This window comes from Lagenorhynchus albirostris, chromosome 2 (genome assembly GCF_949774975.1).
Source record: "Lagenorhynchus albirostris chromosome 2, mLagAlb1.1, whole genome shotgun sequence".
In the NCBI taxonomy this organism is placed as follows: domain Eukaryota; kingdom Metazoa; phylum Chordata; class Mammalia; order Artiodactyla; family Delphinidae; genus Lagenorhynchus; species Lagenorhynchus albirostris.
Window position 1 is genome coordinate 32,647,741 of NC_083096.1, and position 18,728 is coordinate 32,666,468.

Here is an 18,728-nt window from a genome sequence, read left to right on the forward strand (position 1 = left end):
GAGCTTTGCTCTGCCCACCTTGGTTAGAATCCGCAGTCAGAGAACTGTGAAGCTGAAGCTTTTGAAGAAAGGATGAATTTGGAAGGATGAAAAAGAGTCAGGCTTGGCAGTCCTTTCTTTCTTTTCTTTGTTTTATTTTTTTGTTTTTAACAAAACGCCTATCGGGAAAATTAGTTTCCCGTATAGCAGCTATTCCCTATCTTTCTTCTGGGGTTCTCCAGTTCCCACCTTCCCAAAGGTTTTTGGGGAGGTTGGGAGTTTGTTTTTTGTTTGTTTTAGCTGTTCCATTCACTGGGTCTCTAGCATGACTAATAGCAGGCCTTAGTTTCAGGTCAAAACAGCTTCCTGGCAGGTCATTTAAGTTCTGAGCTCTCATATCTGAGAACACAGAACTCCTTCCAGCAACTCTCATCCAGGCACACAATCAAGTTCCCTTCTCTCTTTTAAAACAGCAAGGAGGATTTCCCTGGTGGTGCAGTGGTTAAGAATCCGCCTGCCAGTGCAAGGGACACAGGTTCAATCCCTGGTCCGGGAAGATCCCACATGCCGCAGAACAACTAAGCCCGTGCACCACAACTACTGAGCCTACGCTCTAGAGCCTGCAAGCCACAACTGCTGAGACCACGTGCCACAGCTACTGAGCCCACATGCCACAACTACTGAGCCTGCACTCTAGAGCCCGTGCCCCGTAACAAAGAGAAGCTACCACAATAAGCCCACACGCCGCAACGAAGACCCAACATAGCCGAAAATAAATTTAAAAATAAATAAATTAAAAAAAATAAAAATAAATAGGGCTTCCCTGGGGGCGCAGGGGTTGAGAGTCTGCCTGCCAATGCAGGGGACACGGGTTCGTGCCCCGGTCCGGGAAGATCCCACATGCCGCAGAGCGGCTAAGCCCGTGAGCCATGGCTGCTGAGCCTGCGCGTCCAGAGCCTGTGCTCCGCAACGGGAGAGGCCACAACAGTGAGAGGCCCGCGTACCGCAATAAATAAATAAATAAATAGAACAGCAAGGAAGGAAAGGACTTTGTCGGCTCCCCAAGGTATTTTAGGAAAAGTATGATGTTGAAGAATAGCCCAACTCTCCTGGCTGTTTGAACAGACTGGTTCCGAAGGAGGAACGAGCCCTTGAAAGAGTTTTCTGTAGTGAGAAGTCTCGTCCCCACTTTTCCTTCCTGTCCCAGCTTGCTCGCCACAGGCACAGCCACACTGCCCTAGTTTCTTTGAAACATGTTGGGGAGAAAATAATTAATAACCAACCAAATAAACGGGCTGGGACTTATTTGATAACAAATCTTTCACAAAACAGAAATAAAGCCTCTTTCTTTCCACTGTAGCTTCCATCCCAAATACCCTTGCTTAAAAGGAGTGCAAAATACACAAAATATACACACACACATACATACACACACACACATACAACTAGAGTCCTTTCTAAAGCTTGGCCCTATATTTCCCCTCTTACTCTCACCTTGTCTTCGTTGGGCCCTAGAACTGTGCCTCTCTGCTATGCCAAACAGGATCTTTTTTTTTTTTTTTAATTTATTAATTTATTTATTTTTTGGCTGCATTGGGTCTTCATTGCTGCGCGCAGGCTTTCTCTAGTTGTGGCGAGCGGGGGCTACTCTTCATTGCGGCGCACGGGCTTCTCATCGCAGTGGCTTCTCTTGTTGTGCAGCATGGACTCTAGGCGCATGGGCTTCAGTAGTTGTGGCACGCAGGCTCAGTAGTTGTGGCTCACAGGCTCTAGAGCACAGGCTCAGTAGTTGTGGCTCATGGGCTTAGTTGCTCCATGGCATGTGGGATCTTCCCAGGCCAGGGCTCGAACCCGTGTCCCCTGCATTGGCAGGCGGATTCTTAACCACTGCGCCACCAGAGAAGTCCACCAAACAGGATCTTAAGGACCATACCTCCTAACCCCAGTGTGTGGTGAGGCATGAAGAAGAGCTACAAAGTAGCTTTCTGGCAGAGACCAGTGTTTCCTAAGACATTGGTTTCACGGGGTGTAAAGCCAGCTCAGCTCCTTAGGCCTAAATTACCATGTGGAAAAAAAGCATGCTCTTTCCTTCCATCTTTTCCCTACCCCCACTTCTAAAAAAAGTAGTTTCTTTGCCCTCCATCTTTAATAACGGCTTGTGAATCTCTTTCTCAGCTACCACATCCTCTCCCTGTGGTCATCGGGTTTGTTTGAAACTCTCCATCAAGACTGACTGATTCCCCCACCCCCAAGTATATACACACAACTAGGAACACCCTGGCTTAAACTCTGGGCAAATCCAAGGATTACTCACTGGATTTGAGTGAGTAAGCTGGTTACCAACCAGTATGCTGGTTACCAACCCCTGACATGGGTCTATTAGGGCACGGCCTCCATGTCACTGCAAGCAGGATAAAAATGCTATGTCCTTTACCAGCAAACTTTGAAACCCTGTTGTAAAGAAAACACACCTATTACTATCTCTGTGTTATGTTGTTAACATCCAGTTGTCCCCAACATGAACCTAAGCCCCGAGAAGCAATAACTAGCTAGATTCATAGACCAGAATACTTTTAGCCTTGACTCTTAGCCTTTTAGGCAGTGAGTTCTGGGTTCTGGACTTGCCCATATCTTGTTGGAACTAATCTTCTCTGAAATTTATTTCAAAGAACACCTCCCAATCCTCAGAAAATACACACATAGAAGGGAGCGGTCTCTTTGGAATGTCCTCCCAGTGTCACCTCCTGGGAGGCTGGTGTCAAAACCAAAATGCCACTTCACACTTACTTAAAATGAGAATTTAAATGACCCACGTATTTGGAAACCCGAATTATAATCAGAAGTTTAACTGATGCTCATGAACTACTTGAGCTGTCTGAGTGGCTGGCGCCATCGCACTCAGAGCCAGTTGCATCGTTCCCTAGTCGGATAGACCTGGTCCCTGAGTTCAGGCTCAGGCCCCACTTGGTTTCTCTGATGTCCCCTGTACTAACGACCATGCAGACCATCCTCCAAACAGCACAGTTGATTAGGTTAATTTTCTTGTTTTAATTCCAGATCTTCATATCCCGGCCTTATTTAAAGCAAATATAGGGAATTCCCTGGCAGTCCAGTGGTTAGGACTCCATGCTTTCACTGCCGAGGGCGTGGGTTCAGTCCCTCATCGGGCAACTAAGATCTCGCAAGCCGCTTGGCATAGTCAAAACAATTAAATTAAAAAAATAAAGTAAATATATATGAAAACTTTTGAAAGAGAACGTGAAGGTGAGGAGGGAAGGTCTGGAAACGTGATTGCCTTCAGCCACGGTTATCCAAACCCTTCATTTGAGTCAAGCATTCCTGCACCTTTTGCATTAAACCTTTGAATTGAAACTGCTGCTAATCAGGTAGGAGAGCAAAGGGGTTTGAATGTTTTTCTGCTCACCCTTTGGTGGAGGAGCTTAAACAGAAAAATTAGATAGAGTAAAATCCTGATGTGAAGTCTAGACTGGCTTGATTTTCCATCTCTACAATGAGAAAGTGGAACTACATCGATCATTTTCCAGTTACACTTTGAAGACCTGAGAGGGATTCCTCAGCGATGATTCAGAGCCCACCGTGTTCATTTTTTCTTTTTTTTAAGTGTTTGTCTTCCAGGTCAGCTGTAGCTTTAAAAAATGACTTAAAAGCACTATGAACTAGCCATCTAAGGTCCCCCAGCTCTGGAATGCTAAGGTTCTAATTAACAAATCAAATAATCAGTGCTGAAATGATCCAAACTTAGGTGACAATGTCACAACAACTTGTGTGATTAAACACACAAGCAAGCGTAATTGGGTTCCTGTCTTCATTGTCTCCCATTATAATTATCAACGTAAGCATAAATAATATAGAGTAATGGATTATAGTCCATTCTGCTGAGATTGTTATCTGGCTGTTCTGCTTTGGAATTTGCTGTGAAGAACAGTAGTTCGGAAATCCAGAGATCTAACCCAATGGAATGGCATAAAATTAGAGAAGCAAAGTGGCTCATTTGAGCTTTGGTGGAAAGAGCTGGCCTGGGAATTAGAAGGCCTGTGTTATAATCCCAACCCTGCTGCTAATTTGCTGTGTGACCTAAGGGTCTCTCCAACTCTGACACTCTTTCTTTCTCTGGTATCTAAAATTGCTATTAATAACCATAACAGAATGTCTAGATGGTGTTTCTCCATTGCTTTATCTTCCCTGAAATGCGGCATTGTGTGTGCATTGAGCACTACTGCATATTGGGACAGAACCTGCAGGCTTCACTTGGGGCTCAGCCACTCACACCTGCAACAAAGACAAGTTGTTCCATAGCCCTTAAAGTACAAGAAGTCTGTTTCTCTTCTTTTCTAAATCAAGTCAAATCTAGCACCAAACTAGCTAGCACTGGCCAAGATCTGTGAGAGGCCTCTGCTAGTCATTTTTTATGGTCTCATCTCTTCCACTTGAATATTGGTCCACTCATTCGTTCATCAAGTATTTATTATGCCAGGCACCAATGTATGCACGGGGGATACAAGGAACAAAACAAAGACCCTGACCTTTTTGAATTTAGTCTTGTGGAGAGAAACAAAACAAACAAGTAAATACAGAGCATATGGAATGGTAACAAGGACCAAGGAGAAAAGTAAAGTGGCGTAAGGAAAACAGGGAGCACAGGGCATGAGGGTTGCTCTTTTGTAGAGTGGTCGGGGAAGCCCTCTCTGACAAAGAAGACTGTGAAGAGAAGTGAAGGAAGTAAAAGGGTGAGCTAGGTAAATATGGAGAGGAAAGAGATTCAAAACAAAGGGCATAGCAAGTGCAAAGGCCCTGAGGCAGGTGCTCTTGCTTTGTTTGAGGACAGGCAGGGAAGCTAGGGATTGGCACTGAGTGACCAAGTGGGAAAGTGAAGAGATAAGTTCGGAGATGGAGGGCTGGTAGTGGACGCAAGAACCTATAAGCCAGTATCAGGTTGGCTTTCATGAAACAGGAATTCATTGGAGGGTTTTAACTGAGGATTCCAATGATCTATCTTACAGTTTAAGGAGATCACTTTGGCTATTGTGTGGCTGCAATCAAGGGAAGATGGAAGGACAGTAATGCAGCTTTAGCTAGCACACATGCCATACATGGGCCTAGGCTAATACTAAGGGATGCAGGTAAATTCAAGCCCCACTGTCATGCTGTTGTCCTTTGACACACAAAATAGTGAAAAGAAAATTCTTGTTCAGAAAAATTAAGATATATTGCTTGCCACCCCAGCTTGTTCAGGGTGCCCTAGTTAATGAAATGATTGAAATAATATTTTATTCACTCACACAAGAAGGAAACAAAGAAAACCATCTTGACCTGTGCCTTCCCCATTCCAACTTCCCAATCCTGTTGTCATGCTGCTGCCTGGTCCCCAGGCAGGCCCTCTGCTATCAGCGCCTCCTCTGACCTGCGCTGTGCTCTAATCTGATTCTTGGTGTGACTACCCACCCTGCTCCCTCTGCTGAGGAGTCATCACCCTCCTGCCAGAGCCTCTCTGCCTGTATGGGCTCAGGGGATGGAAGCCAGCTCTCGCACAGCTCTGGGCTGAGGGAAGACCGGGCTGTCAGCCTCACAGCTATCTATGCTCCGTGGCTCTCCAGCTGCCAGGACTCAGGGGGAGGCTGCCAAACAAAGAACTCCAGAAGGACCAAGCTGGCCGAGGTCGGCCTTCTCTCAGGACACCAGGCTTAAGGAAAGGGCTCGCTTACCTGTCGGCAGTGCCAACCCACCTCCTCCACTGGAGCTTAGCGGAGGGGACAGAAGCTATCCCCTAGTCTGGTCACACTCCTTGCTTCCAAATTCTCCTCACTCTTCCCAAGGACCTTTGGTTGAGTGGGGACAGGGAGCAGAGAGGTGGAAGAAATATTTCTGTACTTTCTAAATCGTTTTGTCCTAATCCTGCTTTCTCACAACGTTAACTTAAAAGGAAGGTGTTCGCTGCCTTTGTTCTGTTTCAGACATGCCTGGACTGGAGAAGCCCTCCAGGACACGAGCAAATGAGCGTAGAGGCGTGGGCTGCCATTAAGGCTCCAGCTGTCATCCTGCTGCACTGTCCCAGCCCCCAGACCTTCGAAAACAAAGCCTGGCTGCAGTTGTCTTTCACACAGGGCAATTTGGGCATTTTGGGGGGCCCAGAAATACAAAAGCCACTGTTAACCCCTTCCTAGGACAAAGGAGACCCAACACAGGACGTCAGGTTGCCCTTCCTGTGAGGTGCAGGGAGAGCAGTGCAGAGATGGCTTTGTCCTTTGGCCCATTAGTGCACAGCAGGAAAAAGACAAGGACACTCATTTCTTTCTCAATATCTCACCCTGTTACACACTTAAGTCATAAATTCACAGCATCAATAAGCACCTGAGAGAACTTCTCCAGTCAGGCACCGTGCCAAATGCCAGAGATGTAATAACTTAAAACACAGTCTCTGCCCTGAGAGGGTTCAAAGTCTACTTGGGGAGACATACATTTAAACAGCTAATCCCAACAACTGAGAGGTGCTATTACACACGGTGCCACAGAAGAGCAAGAATCCAGTTCCAGGTGCAAAGGGCTTCACAGAAGTGGTGATGCTTAGGGCACATTTTTTAAAATAACAATTTTATTTTTTATAAAAATGACACTTGGGCTTCCCTGGTGGCGCAGTGGTTGGGGGTCCGCCTGTCGATGCAGGGCACATGGGTTTGTGCCCCGGTCCGGGAAGATCCCACATGCCGCGGAGCGGCTGGGCCCGTGAGCCATGGCCGCTGGGCCTGTGCATCCGGAGCCTGTGCTCCGCGGCGGGAGGGGCCTCAGCAGTGAGAGGCCCGCATACCGCAAAAAAAAAAAAAAAAAAAGACACTTGATCTTTGCAATAATTCAAACAATGGGTCCAAAAAAGAAAACAACAAAACACCTCAAGCCCCACAACCCAGAAATAACCTGTATAAACTCTTAAAATGTGATTTTATTGGAATTCTACAAGAGAAAAAGAATCCGCTGGTAAAATGAAGGAACTAGTGCAAAGGCCTAGAGTCCGAAAGTAACAATGAGCCGGGTCTGCTTGGAGTGCAGAGTGCCTGCAAGGGGGTGGCCATCCAAGACTGACCACGGCAGGAGAGCTGGGACCGCTTCTGTTTTATGTGCAAAGCCAGTGCCTGGTACCGTGCAGTGGGAGTTGTCCCAGAGATATGTGCTTAAAGAATAAAGGACCACGCAGAAGGTAGGCAGACTAAGCATCGAGAAAGGAAGAAAGGCTTGAGAGAGCAGTCCATTAAGTGTAAAGAAATGAGTCTCATGCATCAGGAGATGACATGATAGTAGCAGCCCCATTTAATGAGCTGTTGCATAGCCAAGAATTTTTCATTGTTCGTCCAATTAATTCTCACAACAGCATTACCTAAACACTATTATTATCGTCATTTTGCATCCAAGGAAACAGCCAAAAAGATTAGAGGACCTGCCCGACATCACCCAGGTAGTCATTTAAGATCTGATACTCTTAACCCAGCGCTCTGTCTTTCCTGAGAGGATTCTGAACGATTTTTGGTATTAGCAACAACGTTTAGCGTGTAGCCCCGCCCGCTCAAAGGGCTTTGCTTGCTTGGATGGTTAAGTTCTGTCTATTTAAAACCAACCTTAATACTTTAGAATCATATGTCACATTCAACCCCTCAAGTCACTGAGTGGTTAAAAGCCAACACTAGAGCAATCAGGTTTAAAACACATACGCTGTCACCCAGGAGTGAGTAGTTTTCTTCCGCTATCACGATGAATAACTTAGGGTATCTATTTTGTGTTTTGAGTGGTGGGTTTGATTGGTTTACGTACCATGGGGAGGGAAAGAACAGGGGAAAGTGATGCAGCCAGGGCCTGGCAACCAGAGCTCACTCGGAAGCCTGGGAACTTTCTATGAGGAGGCTGTTTCACTCAAGCGTGGGGCCAGGAGAAAAGCAGAAGACCGGAGAGATTAGTCTAACTAAAGCAGACTGGGTAGATAAGATAACATGCTAAGACCTTGAGATGATCACAGGCAGGGGGAAGTTCTTGAAAAAAAAAATTTTTTTTAAGTAGCTGTCAGTGTGCTGAGGTTTGGTTCTATCTGCACTTCCCATGTACCATCTTCCAAGTTCCCAGTTCACACACCATCCCCTATTGGCACCAATGGCTCCAGACAGGCCTGTAGAGCCCTCTCTCTTCCTTCGGTCCCAGACACAAGTGTGATGCAGCAATGGATCTTCTTCCCCTGTGAGGAGTCCTAGTTCTTACTCAGACCCATCCAAAGGAGAGGCGGACAGAGACCCAGGTTCCAGCTCTAGAACCAGCTGCCTCTGAGTCATCTCTACTTCCTGCCAGGTAAGGCTACTTGGAGGGAAGGCAGCGAGGGCCTGCACTGGCAGAGCCCAGAGGAGAGCTGGCCAGGGCCAACCTGCAGACCTTTCCCCTGGGGGCCTTCTGGGAGCCTGGACACAGGGCAGGCACCGACACCTCAGGGAAGCTGACTGAGGCCTCAGTGTCCGCTGGGATGACATAAGGGAGAAGCATGTTAGACTTCCCTGGTGGCACAGTGGTTAAGAATCCACCTGCCGTTGCAGGGGACACGCGTTCAAGCCCTGATCCGGGAAGATCCCACATGCCGCGGAGCAACTAAGCCCATGCGTCACAACTACTGAGCCCGCGTGTCACAACTACTGAAGCCCGCATGCCTAGAGCCCGTGCTCCGCAACAAGAGAAGCCACCGCAATGAGAAGCCCACACACTGCAACGAAGAGTGGTCCCCGCTCACTGCAACTAGAGAAAGCCTGCGCGCAGCAATGAAGACCCAACGCAGCCAAAAATAAATAAATAAAACAAATAAATTTATTTAAAAAAAAAAGAGAGAGAGAGAGAAGCATGTGATGAGGCACTGGCTGGCTTCCCTGCCATCCAGCTGGGAATCCATTTCCTTGTGGAAAGTGACATCAGAAGCTCTTCTTCACTAATAGTCTTAGTGGCCCCTTCTCCTTGGACTCTCCCAAGATGAAAGAGTGTCAGGAAATGCGTAAAAGGAAGAGGGGGAGAAAACTAGAAAAAAAACTTTGAACAATCTTTGAAGGGACTTCCCGTGTGGCACAGTGATTAAGAATCCACCTGCCAATCTTAACAAGAAAAGAAATGGTTCTGAAGAACCTAGGGGCAGGATAGGAATAAAGATGCAGATGTAGACAATGGACTTGAGGACACAGGGAGTGGGAAGGGTAAGCTGGGACGAAGTGAGAGAGTGGTGGACATATATACACTACCAAATGTAAAATAGCTAGCGGGAAGCAGTCACATAGCACAGGGAGATCAGCTCAGTGCTTTGTGACCACCTAGAGGGGTGGGATAGGGAGGGTGGGAGGGAGATGCAAGAGGGAGGAGATATGGGGATATATGTATATGTATAGCTGATTCACTTTGTTATAAAGCAGAAACTAACACACCGTTGTAAAGCAATTATACTCCAATAAAGATGTCAAAAAAAAGAATCCGCCTGCCAATGCAGGGGACACAGGTTCGATCCCTGGTGGGGGAAGATCCCACGTGCCGCGGAGCAACTAAGCCCGTGAGCCACAGCTACTGAAGCCCACGCGCCTAAGCCCGTGCTCAGCAACAAGAGAAGCCACCGCAATAAGCCCGTGCACCACAACGAAAAGCAGCCCCCTCTCGCCACAACTAGAGAAAGCCCGCGTGCAGCAACGAAGACCCAACGCAGCCAAAAGTAAATAAATAATAAATTTATAAAAAAAAAAAACTTTGACGTTTGGGACACTTTGGGTAGACACGGGGAGTGAATCTTCCAGCTTCTGAGACAGGTGCACAACAGGCCAGACTGGGATGGATCTTCTCTTGAAGAGCCCTGTAAGCAAGCCAGCCAGCGGCCGGGGGCCCTGAGGGCAGGCCCCCGGGGCCATGTCAATCCTGCTTCAGCTTCATTCTGGGGCTCGTACCCAGAGCAGAGGTCCTCAAAATGTGAAACACAGACCAGTTCTGTGAAAATCACCTGGGAAGTGTTTATGAAAACCACCAGTCCTCCTCTGCCCCCTCCGCCCACGTATCAGCAGCCGGTGCCAGAGATCTGCATTTGTTTCTAAAAAGCACCTCGCAGTGCTGAAACAAACATTGTAAATCTGGAGGCTTATAAAACTCTCCGTGTCTCAGAAACCCAGGGCGAACAATCACAAATCCCCCACCACCTTGCCCCATCTTGAATCACGCTCCCCCCAGAACACAGTGCGCCGGGCAGCCCAGGGAACGGGGTGCAGACATGATTGCTTCTACCTTATTAAGAGCTGAGCAGCCTTTCCTGGGCCCCATGCTTCATTAGCACGTTGGTGGTGTTGCTTCCTGTAGCTGACTCTCTGTTTCCATTCTGGCAAAGTGTTTGCTCTCTTATCTCTGCTTTGGGGGTTGGGGGAAGATGAGCTTCTCACGGAGCCTGTCTCTGCCTTCTTTGCAGTTTCCCCGTCAGTGCCCCTCACATCCCCCTCACAAGGCAGAGACCCTGGCTTCCCCCTGAGCCTCGCTGCGGAGCACCACACCCAGAGGAGCTTGCCCCTCCTGCAGTCGGCAACGCAGCTACATCCAGGTAGAACCAAACCTGTTGTTTCATATTTTGGGTCAAGTCAGCCTGACATTTAAGGGATAGAGGCAAGGTAGGGAGTTGATTGGGGGGTAGAAAGTTCTAGAAAGATAGATGGGAAGCTTTAGAAAGAAAGAAAGAAAAACCAATAGACTTTATTTGTGAGGGACTTTGGTAAATAAAGGTTTACGAAGATGAATTTTGAGAGTAAAATGTTGTATGTTAGGGAATGTTCGGAAGACATGGAGACCAGGAGGAGTTCTGTCATTCTTATCTACTAAAAAAAGTGGTTATACCACACAGGATTATATGTAAAACACAAACCAATTCTGCCTTTTCTCCTAGGAGTCAGCAATTTAGGAAGAGCCAGGGAAAGTGGCAGACAGGCTGGCAAGCAGATGACGATTAAGAGAAGGCTTAGAAGGAGGAGCTGAAGCCAGAGACAGTCCTGGGATAATGGATGTCACCATACCGACCCGCTCAGAAATCAGAGCGAGGACCTCACAGCCCAGCACTCTGCAGGGAACCCTCGGCAGCCCAGACACGTAAGTGGCCCGGGTGGTGAGCTCTCCCCTCCCCTGATTTAGACAGAGGGCCCTGGTCTACCCTGGGATGCTTCTACCCCAGCAGCATTGCCACCCCTCACCAGGGTGGTCCCCTGAGACCAATAAACTCTAGACTCAGAGAAGTTTACTCAGAACTGCTTAGAGGAAAGAAATGGGTATTGAGGAGAAAAAGGAGTTGATAGGGGGAGACAAAATATGATAACACAACATTTCCTTAGAGCTGGCTGCCGGCCTGGTTGGATTTCTCACGCTCAGAGGTCCTGATTGCTGTCCTCGATCATTACTGTCTCAGGTCCCACCAATCACTCCTCAAAGAAATAAAAACAAAAACTAGTTCCCACTCTGATGGAAACAGAAAGCCCACTTTTTTCATGTGTTTTTAGGCCCTAAAAACTTGCCATGAATAAAAATGGAATCATAGATATCATAAAGATATATCCTTAGAACATAAAACCCCAAAGAACTAATCGTAGATGTAAATTTTACAGCTAAAACTTCAATATTATATTAAATAAAAAATCCATCAGCCATTGAAACTTTGACAGTGGGAGGTATAAGTTTCAGTGCTATCATAACAGCACAGCTCAAAATAATAAATTTTAGATCACTGTAGTTTGGGGCGGTAAGTATCATTACCATGACAAACAAATACATGTCACTTGCAGGTGGACAGAGGCATTGATGGGGAATGAATTCATAAAATGTCAGAACCCTGCAACTCCCCCGGCAAAAAAATCCTATCTCTATATTCATTCATTTGTTTGATAATTTACTCATTGATTCATTTAACAAATATTCATAAGGCCCCTACTGAGTACCAGGCACTGTTCCAGGCACCAGGTGAACCAGACAGACAAGTTCATGACCTCCTGGAGCTTACAGTCAAGTGGGAGAGTCAGATAGAAACAGATGAACAAATGCATGGATAACATAATAGTCAGTCGTAAGTGCTCTGAGGAAAAACCAGGGCAGAGTAAGAGGACTGAGAGTACGAGGGAGGGTGTGGCCAGGAAGGACCTGTCTGAGGAGGTGACATTTCAGAAGAGACCTGAGTGAAATGAGGGACTGAGCTGTGGGAGAGGAAGCAGCAGGTCTGAGAGACCAGACTGCTTTGCCAGGAACAGCACAGAGTCCTGGAGGTCAAGGTCAGAGGGAAAGTGGTAGGAAATGAGGTCAGAGGCAGGCAGAAGCCAGAACAGAAGAGGCCATGAAGTTCTCACTGGGTAGGGACTATGGATGTTATCCCAAGTGTGATAGGAAGTCATGGGGGGTTGCAAGCAGAGGAGGGACGTGATCTGATTTACCGTTTAGAGGATCACTCTGGCCCGAGCATGAAGATAGTGTGTTGGGGCCAAGAGTGAAAGCAAGGAGACCCATTAGAGAGGTTCTTGCAAAGGTCCACATGGAATGCACAGTGGTTCAGACCAGGGTGCTGGTAATGGAGGAGCAAGAGGTGACTGGTTTGGATAGATGCCCAGGGATGAGCAGACAGAGTCTGCTGGTTAACTAGAAGTGGGGTGTGAAAGAAAGAAAACATTCAAGGATGGCTCCAAGGTTTTTGGCCAAGTCATTAGATGATGGGAAACAACAGAGGGGCAGGTTTGTGGGGAGAGAGCAGGAGTTCTGTTCCAGACATTTTTGGTTTGAAATGTCTATTAGGCAACCTTGTGGAAATGTCCAATACAGAGTTGGGTAAACAAGCCTAGAACTCAGGAGGACAAAAATCTTCCCTGATAGATGACCTGGTTTCTAGTATCTGGGGGAGCAGGTCTGCTAGTGAGTCCTTCTGTAACATCAGTTGGCTGCTTCTTATAAGCAAAGCAGAGCAGTAACTCCGTGCCTGCCTGGGAACTGCAAGTAACCCAGAACTTGCTCCGTGCATTTGCTAAATTCCGCAGAACAACAGAGTGTTGCTTGGAGACCAGCTCCACAAGTTGGTGCTACAGGGTTTATTCAAGTGCAGGCAACCTGAACTTTTGTCCCAGAGCTGCTCCCTAATTGTAAGTTGGGTAATCTTCTCCTTCAAGCAAGACAGAAAGCCCAGGAGCAGCGAATGGGGGAAGCGGGAGCAGGTGGACTTGACATTACAAGTTTGGAAGACAGTGTGAAGCCATAGAAAGAAGAGTCTTTGGGCCCAAACAGACCTAGACTCACGTTCCATCATGCTCTTTCCTACCTGTGTGATCTTTGACATGTTACTCTACCTTTCTGAGTCTAATTCTCGGATTCCTTGGTCACAAAGAGAAATGGGATTGTTGTACAGATTAAATAAGGTTCACATGCAAAACACTGACATCCAGTAGGCATTCAAAAAGGATAGGTCCCTTCTCCCATGTCCTATTTCCCTCTCTCCAAGGGAAGATGACCCTCTCTTCCACCATCCAGCCCACCCCACCTCAGTTTCCTTCACCGGGCTCTCATTCCAAATCCTCAAGCCCTACCTCCTAAAGGAAGCATCTTCTCCAACTTCCCACCCTCCTATGGCTGGGTCATGGCGTCTGGTTTTCCTCGCAGAGCTAAAGACCACAACAGCAGCATCTTTTCTGGGTTTGCGGGACTCCTTGCCATCCTCCTGGTTGTCGCAGTTTTCTGCATCCTGTGGAACTGGAGCAAATGGAAGAAGTGTGAGTCCCTTGTTTGTCCGAAGTTGAGACACACTAGGATCAATCAACTAGCCTGGTATTTAAAGCCCAGTTTACCCTCCAGAGATAAACTGTTGAGCTGGGCAGTCCTCTGTTCTTACCTGACACACGGGTCATCGTCTCCCTTGGGATCCTAAGCTGTGACTCCATAAGGCTCAGTGCTGAGTGGAGTTCCATTTCGAAAGTCATTGCCCTGGTATCCCTGTGCCCTGCTTCTGTCCACTGAGTCCCCTATGCTTCTAGCTCAAAGGGAATTGGTCAAGTCTGAAAACGTATTTTTCATGATACATGGTGAGGGTGGGCAATATTTTCAGGGACCATCTCATCCCCAAGGGGCCCCGCATTCTGTGCAGCTGGGCCCAGCCATGACCTCCGTGTCTCTCATTGCCTTGCAGGGCGAGTTCCTTACTTCCAAGTTACCGTCATGCCCTTGTTGACTCTGCCTCGACCCAGACAAGGAGCCAAAAATATTTATGACCTCTTGCCCCGAAGACAAGAAGAGCTGGGTAGGTTTTTCTTTCTAATCCATGGAGTCCAGACCTACAGAACTTCTACCCCCGGAATGTACCTCTCACCTGGACGCAACTTTCTCTAAAGTTGCAGACCTTTCTGCCCTTCAGGGAGCATGAAAGAGAATGGGATAGATAGACTGCAAGATGCAACTCCAGTGGGGGCTTGGAGAGCTTGAAGAAGGGAGCGGGAGGTCATCTGGGTTGGGGGTTTTGTTTGTTTCTTTTTCCAATTTCATTGATAAAAAATTGACATACATCACCGTATAAGTTTATGGAGTACAGCATGATGGTTTGATTACATAGACAGCAGCTTTGGTTTTTCTTGACGTAAGTTAGCAGGCGACAGCTGGGTACGTCTAGCATTGGGAAAGACATACAGAAGGAGAAAATGGCCTCCAGCCTCAAGGCAGGGAGGGTTCGCCCCAGGAACCTCTTTCCCAGTCTCCTCAATTCCTGTGCTAGTGTCCTTTTGTCCTCAGCTAGCCGAGGAGGGTTCCAGGTCTCCTAGCACATCATCCTTGTAGCTCTGACCCTCTCCCCACAGAACACCAGGCCCCAAATCCCAGACATCACACAAACCCACTTCACCCAAGATGCAGGAATTGTACAGGCTGAAGCACTCGGAGGACTGGCTGACTACGTTCAGGGTTTGTTCTCTGTCCTTTCAGGAAGACATCCGTCAAGAAGTATTCGTATTTTCAGTACCGAGAGCCTCCTCTCCAGAAATTCTGACAGCCCTCCCTCCGAGCATGTGGTAAGAGCCAAGTGAAATGACAACCCGTTTGGGAGAAATGATATGTCTCTGGCAGAAGAGCTGAAGTGCAAGAGTGCTAGGTCTTGGCTCTAAGCCTCTGCAAACAGCATGTCCTTTGGCACACACACACCACCCGCCTGCCCCCCACCCCCGAGGCCCTATTAATAAATTGGGAAGACTAGCCTCAGGACTTCCCTACCACCCAAGGCAAAAAATTTAGAAAGAGAGGAGCAAGCACTTGGGATTTTAGGAAAGGCACCAGGGTACGTGTATTCAAGGACACGATGTTAGAACTGAAATGTGTTTTCCAAATGAGTGTTGTCCCCTTCAAAGTAATCACCTTGGGAGGGTACCGAAATATTCCAACAGTGCTGTTGGTACTCAAAATACTCTTAAAGTCCTACTTTGACAATTACTTCTGAGCCTATGTCTAATTGTTTCAATCCTCCTCCATAGCAGAAATACTGGTAAATTCACTCAGCACTGTAACTGGTGTAGAAAACACTGAGCACGTCGGGGATACCTTTGAGGTTACAAGGGGACCATTACAATTAATAACAATAATCCCTTGTGTCTTGTAGTCTGGCTCTGAAGGCAGCTCCCCAGGAGGAGTCACACCAGAGACAGTAGAGGGACTATTTTGAAGATCAGGGTGCTTATTTCCATAGATAAGTTCTCATTAGCTTGTTAAAAGAATCAGTTCCTTTGGTTTTGTGACCATCCTTGGGTAAGTACAGCCATGCTGCAGCTGCTGCTAATTCGGTTGTTACCTAGCCTTTCTTCACCCAGGGGCTTAGGTTGATTACCATGCGGCCGCTCCATGTTGCCACCTTTGCTTCCCCTTCCTCTTGCATGTCCCATCCTTGGGCTCTGCTCCTGCTTCTAAAACTTCCTGGGGCAGCAAGTCTAAGGGGCTGATAAAAGGAAGAGCGGAGGAAACTCCACTGCTAAAGCGACTTCTAGGACTCAGGGGGGCCCTGAGGGAATTTTGCATCTAGAGTTTAGATTTCAAACTGGCTTAAGCCCACAAACATGTTTGGATTGTACTCTGTAGTGTTTGAAGGACATTTTGAACCAGTTGGCAACATTCAAAAACCTAAAAGATTTCATATTAAAGTCCAGATGTCCAGCTTTTCTTGAAAATCAGAAGTTCTGGAAACAACAGACTAGCATCTCTAATTGGCCATAAGCAGCTGACCTGCGTGTCAGCTGCCCCTATACTAATATAACAACAAGCATTTTTTAGTGTTTTCTTTGTGCCAGGAGCTATTCTAAACACTTTACGGTCCGTAATCCATTTACTCCTCACAAAACCCTCATGGTGTAGATATTATTATGATTATACCCATTTTATAAGTTAGGAAACTAAGGCACAGTGAGATTAGGTAACTTGCCCAAACTGAGCACAGAGTGGTGAGGCCTGGGACTTGCACCCTCAGTCTGAGCCTAAGCCTCTACCTTTAACAACTATGCCGCGCCTCAGTGTGCTCTGGGGTGTGGCAGGCTCTCTCCAATTCCTAATACTTCCCCCACTCCCCATTGAAACCCCACAGTGTGGCCAAAAATCTGTTGCAATTTATTGTCAAATTTACACTGCTGCTTTCCTTAAACTCAGCCTACTTCACTTATTCCTACCTAGCATCTGAAGCCTTGAGGTTTGAGATCCCTGATTCAGACCTTTTCTCCAAAGTGAAGAACTGAGAGGAAGAACCATTAGATGTAGTAGTACTGGGCAGGGAAGAAGAAAGGTTTTGTCCATGTTTCTACTTCTATCCTGTCACTGGCTTTTTCTTCTTACTCATAGCCCTCCCAAGCAGGTGATGCCCTCCATGTGCACAGAGCCCATACTCATGCCATGGGGTATGCAGTGGGCATCTATGACAATACCATGGGACCCCAGATGTATGGAAACCTCACTCCCTCAGCGCACTATGTCAATGTCAGAGCTTCAAGAGATTGCCCAAGCACTTCTTCAGAGGATTCAAGAGATTATGTCAATATCCCCACAGCAAAGGAGATTGCTGAGACTTTAGCTTCTACGAACAGCCCTCCTGGGAACTTCTTCATCCTCCCAAGTACCAAGGTGCTGGAGTTGACTGAAGAAATAGATGAGGGCTGTGGGAACGCCAGTGACTACACCAGTTTGGGGTCTCCAGGAACTGAGAGCAGTTATCCACTCAACGATGGCGAAGGGTCTTCTCAGACCTCAAATGATTATGTCAACATGGCAGTGTTGGATCTCGAGACCATCCAAGGGAAGCAGCCCTGGGGAACTTTTCAGTGCTGCAGAGATTATGAAAATGTACCACCAGATCCCAGTGGAAACCAGCAGCGGGAGGAGAAGGAAGCCACATCCTCAAACACAGACCATGTAGAGGGCAGGACAGATGGTCCAGAGACCCACATCCAACCTGTCATGCAGTCAGGGAGTTTCCTGGCCTTAAAGGATTATGTGGCCTATCAGTCATCTGCACAGAGTGAGAACAGTCAGATGAAACATGGAGAAGAGATGTCAAATGAAGACTCTCATGACTACAAGAATGTGTGAGCTGCCAAGGTAGGAGCTAGGGACTTTGAGCAGGGGCCTGACACATGGCTCCTTCCTGATGAATTAACACCCAGCCACCCAGCTGGAAAGTCACGTGGAGTGGTCTATCCTGCCGGATCCATAGCCATTACAGGGTCTAGTGAAGACCCTTGACCACCCTTGTATTTCAGTGGATTCGTTTGGTTACGCTAAAAAGAAGCTGAAATGAGTAGGGAGCTAAGAGGCTCACAAAAGCAGAGGTTTGAGAAAGTCAGAAAGAAATTCTTCTCAGGCAGGGTGCTGTTACCTCTCATACCAACTTAAGAATGCTGAAACTGCCTTATAGGTCTGTGAGGAGGTTAAAAATGGAAGAGTGCTTTAGTACACAGTGGAAACATGAAGTAGTCTAAAATCATTACCTTCACTAATACCAGCAGGCTGCAAAGCAGGAATACAGATTATTTGGTAATCCAGGCAGAGGCCAAAAGGAACAAGGAAGTTGGGCTGGGGTGGGGGGACAGTTTCCACTCTAAAATGAGTGTGGACAACCAAACGCTGGAGAAAATGCAGAACAATAGGAACTCTCGCTCATTGCTGAAGGGATTGCAAGGCATAACATTCACTCTGGAAAACTGTTTGGCAGATTTTTTTGTTTGTCTTTTTTTTTGTGGTACGCAGGCCTCTCACTGTTGTGGCCTCTCCCATCGCGGAGCACAGGCTCCGGACGCGCAGGCTCAGCGGCCATGGCTCACGGGCCCAGCCGCTCCGCGGCATGTGGGATCCTCCCGGACCGGGGCACGAACCCGCGTCCCCTGCATCAGCAGGCAGACTCTCAACCACTGTGCCACCAGGGAAGCCCATTTGGCAGTTTCTTATAAACATAAACCTATTATACAGCCCAGTCATTCCACTATTAGGTATTTATCCAAGTGTGAAATTTGTATTCACAAAAAAACCCATACAATGACTGTTTATAGCAGCTTTATTCGTAATTGCCAAAATCTAGAAATAACCCAAATGTCTTTCAACAGGTGAATGGATAAACAAGTGTCCTATATCCACATGATGAGTTTATCCACACTCAGCAGTAAAAAGGAGTGAAGTAGGTTCATGCAACAACATGGACAAATATTAAACGTATTTTGCTGAGTGATAGAAGC

General features: G+C 47.2%; 2 protein-coding genes across 3 annotated transcripts in view; both read left to right on the plus strand.

The window, feature by feature from the left end:
- Window positions 1–11,050, plus strand: part of ATP2B4 (ATPase plasma membrane Ca2+ transporting 4) — a 104,421-nt gene extending 93,371 nt beyond the window's left edge. The window contains exons 21-22 of one of the 2 annotated variants that reach the window (XR_009536739.1): window positions 10,445–10,573; window positions 10,913–11,050. Coding sequence is in view for 1 of the 2 variants with exons in the window: in XM_060129054.1 (XP_059985037.1) it covers window positions 453–485 (33 nt within the window). In the remaining variant the exon portion in view is untranslated. Of the gene's footprint in view, window positions 1–452; window positions 693–10,444; window positions 10,574–10,912 lie in introns of those variants that run through there. The other variant, XM_060129054.1, reaches the window with a different exon arrangement.
- LAX1 (lymphocyte transmembrane adaptor 1) lies at window positions 10,978–18,467 on the plus strand. Its single transcript, XM_060129078.1, has 5 exons — window positions 10,978–11,112; window positions 13,648–13,757; window positions 14,171–14,281; window positions 14,956–15,041; window positions 16,846–18,467. Exons 1-5 carry the CDS (start codon window positions 11,024–11,026, stop codon window positions 17,587–17,589), a joined length of 1,140 nt encoding a protein of 379 aa, XP_059985061.1. The 5' UTR covers window positions 10,978–11,023; the 3' UTR covers window positions 17,590–18,467.
- Window positions 18,468–18,728: the final 261 nt, after the last annotated feature.

What these genes read in the sequence shown, in the direction of transcription:
- LAX1 (XM_060129078.1), top strand. Translation starts at nt 11,024, where the DNA reads ATGGATGTCACCATACCGACCCGCTCAGAAATCAGAGCGAGGACCTCA. An exon ending in CTGGAGCAAATGGAAGAAGT is followed by an intron (nt 13,758 to 14,170) that starts GTGAGTCCCTTG and finishes ATTGCCTTGCAG; the next exon opens with GGCGAGTTCCTTACTTCCAA. An exon ending in CCGAAGACAAGAAGAGCTGG is followed by an intron (nt 14,282 to 14,955) that starts GTAGGTTTTTCT and finishes CTGTCCTTTCAG; the next exon opens with GAAGACATCCGTCAAGAAGT.